The sequence below is a fragment of the Penaeus japonicus genome, unplaced genomic scaffold (genome assembly GCF_977035675.1).
Source record: "Penaeus japonicus unplaced genomic scaffold, GWHDUDI00000001_assembly GWHDUDI00000030, whole genome shotgun sequence".
Classification (NCBI taxonomy): Eukaryota; Metazoa; Arthropoda; class Malacostraca; order Decapoda; family Penaeidae; genus Penaeus; species Penaeus japonicus.
In genome coordinates, this window is record NW_028234432.1 from 32,343,859 (window position 1) to 32,351,358 (window position 7,500).

Consider the following 7,500-nt stretch of genomic DNA (forward strand, 5'->3'; position numbering starts at 1 on the left):
ATGAAAATAACAGAAGCAAGACCATCTGATCCAGTATCATCTACAAAGAGTAATAACCATGTGGCATCATTGTCCTTCCTGTTCTCTCTGCATTACCCATTAAATACTGATCTTCCCTTTTTCCCATTAATCTTAATATAGTCCTTAACATGAAACCATTAAAAATAGAAATTCAGTAATTTAAGATGGCAGTAATTGTCTTTTTGGCTTGTCTTATGGCTAGACTTTCCTATCCAAGGCTAAGCATTCAATTCTCACTGGCTCACAGATCCCAGCATCCAACTACAGCATTCAGCTACTGAACAAGAAGTACATATATGTAAAAAGGTGTCGACACCAAACAAAAAGAAAATACACCTAATAACTTATGAATATAGATACCAAGTCTACATGTGAGAGATGTATGATAGAAAAGTTGAAACTATGGAGAAAACAAAAATCTTGAGCCAAGGAACTGGAGATACATCCATACTGTCCCAAATTCAAGGAAATCCGATAGTAATCGTACATGAATGAAGACAGAAGCAAGAAAAAGAAAGACCCAGCATTAGACGGAGATCACAAGAGCCGTGTCCATAATAAAAGTAGTTAATAGGTGAAAAGCCCATATCATTCTCAGTATCTGCTGAACCTGCAATGAGGTAACAGATGATCTCCCCTCACAGCCAAGAGGAACCATGCATATAGACCACAAAAATATATACTCACAGTTTGATGCTACACCAACCATACATGTAACAGAGAAATTTGCTTTAATTCACAGCACTGTCACAGATTAATACAGAACACATAATATTTCATTTCTCTCCTTGTCTTTTTCTTCTTAAACAAGGAGGTGCATGTTAATTTCACAAACCCAAAAACAGACAGGCAGTCTTAATATTGCACATGCAAAACTAAGCGGCCAGGAATGTATGGTGAACAAATGTGATCGCTTTTATCTTTGTTAAATCTCCTTTACACAAACAGACACAAACACAAATCTATTCTCATATAGATGACCATTAGCAATTGCTTATCAATATCATTCAATTCTGACATTCCCCAATTTCCAAATTGGGGTTTGAATAGAAATACAAGATATATGTTTTATCCTGTTATTGGGTCATAACCTGATATTCACAGGAAATTTCAGGTGTGCTGTATTTCTGAATATTCCTTTCATTCAATTAATCTCTACAAAAAAAAAGCAATGAAGCAATACTCAATTGACCAAATTATTTGTCTTTGACATTCTACTTGACTTACTGACCGAGATACATTCCATTTAAAAAATCTTTCAATAATCATTTCTACATCCAAATAACTAAATAAATGTAAAATAACATTTCAGAATACAAAATCTTTTGAACAAAGAACCATCAAGCTCTAGAAAGCTCATACGTCGAAGAAATGTCGACGTGCCTTACCCTGAGTTTGGAGTCGAGGATGGCCGTGCGCTTCCCTCTACCCAATAGTTCTGAAGTGTCCTCCTTCTCGTCGTCTTCCTCCTCGCCCTCATCGTCATCGTCCTGAAAGCAAGGGTTTTATGAACTGCAAGTCATGCTTAGTTCCACTATATCAATGTCTGAGAAATAGGTACCTTTCCGTAGAAATCAAATAAGACCGCTACAGAACCTTATCATAATATAGACTTGCTTATTAACTATAAAAAGTATGCAAAGACAATTTAGACAACATTTCATCACTTTCTTTTGAACTCCATAGACCCAAAATTTTAAAATTACAGAAAAACAAAATTCAATATAAATAAAGAGTCAAAGGAAAAGGAATATCTATATTTACGACACAAACCTTGAGGAATACACCAATATTCTTCAATTTCTTCTTGCTTGAAGCAGTCAGGACAGTTGCTGGTTGACCCTGAAGAAAATAAAGTTCTTACTCCCATTTCAACTATAAAACATATGACATAGCCCAGTGTTTATGACCCCTAATGATCATTTTTGAAGTATTCCTAGAATATTATCTTTAGTTAAATGCACAATACCTACCTCGTTAACGACTACAGTGTCACCAATAAAGAGCGCATACTTCTTTCCTTCACTGTCTTTTGCCTCGGAGTTTATAAGGTCTGAGAAACCCAGGTTCACATTGAACACCTGTCCCTTCTTAGCTGCTGTCATCGTTTTTGGTCCAATCAGGAGGGAAGATTCACGAAACTCAATGCCCATGCCGAATCTGGGGATACAAGTTGCTCATCACTCAAAGTATATAAATTTCTATGTCAATATGCCAATAGCTTAAAGTCCTTTTCAGCGAAATGTTTGACATGGTTCACAAGCTTTCAACTTACCCTACTGCTTTAGTCAACTTGTCCGCCAAAGTGTCACGATTGCTCTTGACATGTTTGTATACTTCATCGTATACATCTGATAACTTAACACCATCCTGTCAAAAAGTACATTACTTTGAAAACAAATAGCAAGGTAATATATAGCATTCCCTCAATGTGGCAATTCAAAAATTGTAATAAATAGGTATAAAATAATCCATGGAAGAGAGCTACAGCTATAAAAATCTCACCTGTAATTTGACTATTAATTTGTCAAAGAGCTCAAGAAGGAATTCATAATTTCTTTGCATATTGTCAGCTGGATTTACCATGAAAGTACGACATATATTCGAACAGTAGTTTTTGTAGCGTACGCCCATACAGCATACTATAGCACCAAAGTGCATTGGGTTTTTGTCGCTGTTGAAGGAACGTAAGGTTTTAATATCTTGTTTCTACTTATCCTTTTATCAGAAGACCAAGTTAAAAATGTCTCATAACACAAAACACAGTAAACATGAATACTCAAGTTTCTGGAATCATTCTCAATTTTACTGAAAGGAAGTTCTATTTTCCAATTTAGCATCAAAGGTCTTTTGGGATTAAAAAAAAAAAAAAAAAAAAAATCTTTGAACATTACCTTGACACACTAAATTTTAGTGCATAGTTCCCGCCTGATTGGATGATGGGAGGATAACACGGCTCTATCTGCTGCGTGTCATAGCTGCCGACGTACTTCTTGTCAGCCATCGCCTGCTCGACGCCCTCCGCAAGTTTCGCATGTTTCACCTAATCACATGGAGAATAAATAAATGAGTCAAGATTCTTTTACTTCATATAAATGAGTTAGACTTCTTACTGCACTGCAGGAGAAAATGTAAAATGTTTGAGTATAAAATAGAACAAACATCTAATTTACATTAGACTCTTGGATAAAGATCAATGCTCTGAGAACATGGATTCCATCATCAATTAAATTAATCAATCAAAAATGTCAACCAGTAATATACTTCACATTCTAAATGTCAGTTCAGAAGTAAACAAGTTCATTAAACAAAGAACAGTTCAGAAGTAAACAAGTTCATTAAACAAAGAACAGTTCAGAAGTAAACAAGTTCATTAAACAAAGAACAGTTCAGAAGTAAACAAGTTCATTAAATAAAGAACAATATCAATTTTCAACGAACCTTCTTGTCTCTATCTATGATGTCCATGATCTGCTCCTTTAGGTATTTTGAGAATACATCAACAGTCGCATTGCTAGCTTTTTTTATTATAGCTATCTCGGACTCCTCTTTGGGAGACATGACAAGGGCCATGGTGGCACTGATATCGACCTGAAACATAAACCAATCATTAGCCTTCATATCAATTTTAGTACAATATAGTTCTCACACACCATATCAGGTAGCAACAAGACTAAAACCCATATATTCCAAGTTACCTGCTCAAAGCTGGCCTCTTTGAGTGCCTTCCTCCATGAATCAATCAGGTCCGAGGAGAACTTGTCTTTAGCGTAAACCCCTATCTTGGTGCCTTCTTTGCTTCCCTTAATAGCTTCTATTAATTTTGTAATGTTAGATTTATCCTTATCAGTCTGAAATGCGATTAAAAAAATATTAGCTACAATATCTAAATGGCAAGAAAATACTTTTCCAAGCTTATAAGTGTAAAAATCATAAGACTATCAACAAGAAATAATTTACTTTGTCCCTTATGAGCAGTTTTACTGGAGGGACATGATTATTTTCTTCCTTCTGCTTTTCCAAGCACTCTAAGATTTGTATCTGTAAGAGAAAAAAAGTACATTAGCCATTTACTAATGTTACTCAAAACTAACAATGCGAAATATAAACAAACAATATTTTGATCTATTACAGGATTATCAAATTTTCATGAAATCATAATCTTATATTTTTCCCTTTAAATATCATTTCTATTTATCAAACTTTTAACATCTTATAACTACAGTTAACAGAAACAAAACATACCTTTTTCTTGCTAGCAAGGAAGTACACTGCTTTCTCACAGCAAACCATTATTGTGTCCGTTAACTCGTAACCAAAGAGCCACGTTTGAGTGGCGGTAGATTTGGAGTAGATCACTTCTTGATCTGCGCCAACAGTTGACACCAGGGCATCTGCACCTTTGAAACCATCATCCTTATTGTGGCCCTTCTGCAAGTGCATAATTTATTTGTAATTTTAGGAAGACTAAGCATAGTCATTAAAAATACACACCGAAAAACAAGTACCCAGCACAATCAGGGATAACTTCTGCTCTGGTGGCAGACTGAAAAATGGATTTTAGGAATTTTGTTAAAGAAGCTTAGCTCTTCCTAGTACAGAAAATAAAATACTTGTAATTAAAAATATCTTCATGGAACTGAAAATAATTATGCAAATTTGGTAAAAAAATGACATGTCCAATAGTCTCGCTGGACACCCTACCACAGAGAATGTATATAATTATTTGCTCTAAGAAACAAATAAAAGTAATCATGAACCTTATTTTGTGAATGGGAAAAAAAGATTAAACACTTTAGACACTTATTTTCATGTAGGAGTTTTGGAAACCAGGCCCAATACTCCTTGAATAATAATCTGAAGATAACCCTTTTCTCCACTGGAATTCCTTTCTTATCACTTAAACACCATTCATTTTCTAAACTTATTTTTCAACTTCTTTCAAAATCTCAAAATAAGCAAGCCATATTAGAACTAACTATTTGTATCATCGTTGACATCTTTTACTCTGATCTACTAAACACGAAAACCCTTGACTACTCCTATGTAAGGTTTTGTTAAAAGACGCACATCAGAATAGAAAAAATCATCACGGTGCACATTAAATCAACATTGCAACCAAATCATTTATTAGTTCAGCTTGACGATTCTCGTCATTATTCTAAAAGTATCAATGCTAATCTAAAATTGATTCCTGAAGTCTTGTTCCCTGGAACCTGTTGCCTTCAAGATAAAGTCTAAACCACGATTCCTCGGAGGGTGCGGCAAATTGATCTTCGTCTCCTAGTAACAGCTATGGGGAGGAGAACAAAGTAGTAAAAAAATCAACAGGTTGAATGCATGTGCTGTATAAGTAAGCCATGAGGGACACTTAAGAAGCAAGGGAGGGGGGGGGGGGTGAGTGGGTATTAGGGGGGTCACTCTAAAAACCTAGCTATGACACACAAGACTCGTGGCATCTCTTGCTAGGATTCCATAATGAACGGCCAGAGAATAGCCTGGAATTCCCTGGCCGCTTGCCGGTCAGAGTCCTTCCTCCCCGGCCCATGCTGCTTCCCCATAGACCCTCGGTGCGGAAATCCCGCACTTTCTGACGCGGCAAGGAGGCAGGACTTCGTTCTACACGTTCCTTTCTAGGGAACCACTTCGCTCAGGGGAGATAGAGCCCCTGCCTCGACGACCGGCCGAAAACAGACGGGAAAACAACAAAGAACAAAACTAATCGAGCGTTAATTACCCTCGATCTTTTGTACTTTAAGGACAACAGAACCTCAAACCATGTGCTTTCATCCCAAACCCTTTTACCTACATCCCTAATCCCATAATACAAACAAGACCACGAGTCCGTGCGAGCCAGTAGACGGGCAGGACATTAAGAGAAGGACCTTCGCCGTTCTAAATGATCACAGAATCATAATAATAATGATCATCCTTCGTGCCCCCGACTCGTCGTCTTTTCCGCAAGCAGTTCGGGGACACGACTCACCTTCCAAGCCGAGTAGACTTTGTTCATACGGCGGAAGAAGGCATCTTTGTCGATATTGATGGACATCACACCAGTCCCCCTTTCTGTCCGTTCGCGAATCAAGCGCGCGCACTTCGACTCGGCCAATTTCCGAGGCTGTGGCCGGGGGAATGGCGCGGGAAGAACAACAACCACCGCACAACACCAGCCGAGGTCTCAGGCGAAGGCCGGGATGCGCACACGAGCCGCCGCCGCCGCCCGTTCGAGTGGGGACCGATTTCCCCCTCCTGCGGGATTCCCTTGTCCTTTGGGCCTTGGGAGACTGGGGCCTTTGGAGATAGACTTTTTTTTTAAGGGGGTCGGATGACTAGCGTCTTGCTACGGCTCGGGTTTGGGACGTGTTTGGAGTTGTTTTCCGCTCACTCGCGAATTTTGGCCGTGTTTGTTTTCGCGGGGAAATATGTACATGTGGGTTGCGAGATAAACACACACACACACACGCACACACGCACACGCGCACGCACACACACAAAAACACACACACACACACACACACACACACACACACACGCACACACACACATTCGCACAGACATACACACATACACATTTTGTATTTATTAATTAACATTTTTACTGACGGTCATGTTGGCCTGGCTCCAGTCTATTATCTGGCTCATCTTGCCGCTGTTGCTGCGGTTGATGTTGCTGCGGTTGTAGGTGTTGTTGTGGCTGTTGCTCTGCTTGTCCGTCAAGCGGCAGAAGGCCACGAAACTGGAGCTGCTGTTGACGAATATGATTCTCCTCATCTCGGTCAGCTGCAGCCTGTTGCTGCTGTAATGTCGGAGAAAAATATACATTCATATTTATATTCAATTTTATTCATATACTGGTTTAAAATTTTATTTCTAATTAATTAATAATCTAAAGATAACCCTTTTCTCCACTGGAATTCCTTTCTTATCACTTAAACACCATTTCATTTTCTAAACTTATTTTTCAACTCCTTTCAAAATCTCAAAATAAGCAAGCCATATTAGAACTAACTATTTATATCAACGCTGACATCTTTTACTCTCTGATCTAATAAACACGAAAACCCTTGACTACTCCTATGTAAGGTTTTGTTAAAAGACGCACATCAGAATACTATTTTTTTTTAATTCATACTTTTTTTTTATTTTGATATGTGCTGACTATCCAAAACACATATAAATAGACTTTAACACTGAAATCACTTACTCTCTGCTTATGTTGTTTGTACTCTTTGCTGCGGATCTTTAGTCTGCAAGTAAAAGCAAATAGTGACGATAATTAGAAAAAGAGAGAACTTATACATAGATATATACATAGACATATATTAACGATTCATAAAAAAAGAAATAGCAGTTTGCACTTTCATCCAAACATAAACAGAGAAACGTACGACATCACGTAGTTTAACCTTCTTCTCTTCCTTCTTGTCTTTACCGCTCATCGTAATCACGGTGTTTCAGACACCCGTGCAATTAGAA

At 37.9% G+C, this 7,500-nt stretch overlaps 1 protein-coding gene across 4 annotated transcripts in view; it reads right to left on the bottom strand.

Moving 5' to 3' along the window:
* Positions 1-6,212, bottom strand: part of dre4 (SPT16 homolog, facilitates chromatin remodeling subunit dre4) — an 18,863-nt gene extending 12,651 nt beyond the window's left edge. For 2 of the 4 annotated variants that reach the window (XM_086555287.1, XM_086555285.1), the window contains exons 1-12: positions 6,008-6,212; positions 4,267-4,452; positions 3,982-4,062; positions 3,720-3,872; positions 3,463-3,612; positions 2,916-3,064; positions 2,527-2,695; positions 2,297-2,391; positions 1,995-2,181; positions 1,795-1,863; positions 1,410-1,511; positions 709-717 (exon numbers count right to left, since the gene is read on the bottom strand). In XM_086555287.1, the coding sequence (XP_086411413.1) occupies positions 709-717; positions 1,410-1,511; positions 1,795-1,863; positions 1,995-2,181; positions 2,297-2,391; positions 2,527-2,695; positions 2,916-3,064; positions 3,463-3,612; positions 3,720-3,872; positions 3,982-4,062; positions 4,267-4,452; positions 6,008-6,073 (1,416 nt within the window). In that variant the 5' untranslated portion in view covers positions 6,074-6,212. The remainder of the gene's footprint in view (positions 1-708; positions 718-1,409; positions 1,512-1,794; positions 1,864-1,994; positions 2,182-2,296; positions 2,392-2,526; positions 2,696-2,915; positions 3,065-3,462; positions 3,613-3,719; positions 3,873-3,981; positions 4,063-4,266; positions 4,453-6,007) is intronic. The other 2 variants (XM_086555288.1, XM_086555286.1) reach the window with 1 other exon arrangement.
* Positions 6,213-7,500: the final 1,288 nt, after the last annotated feature.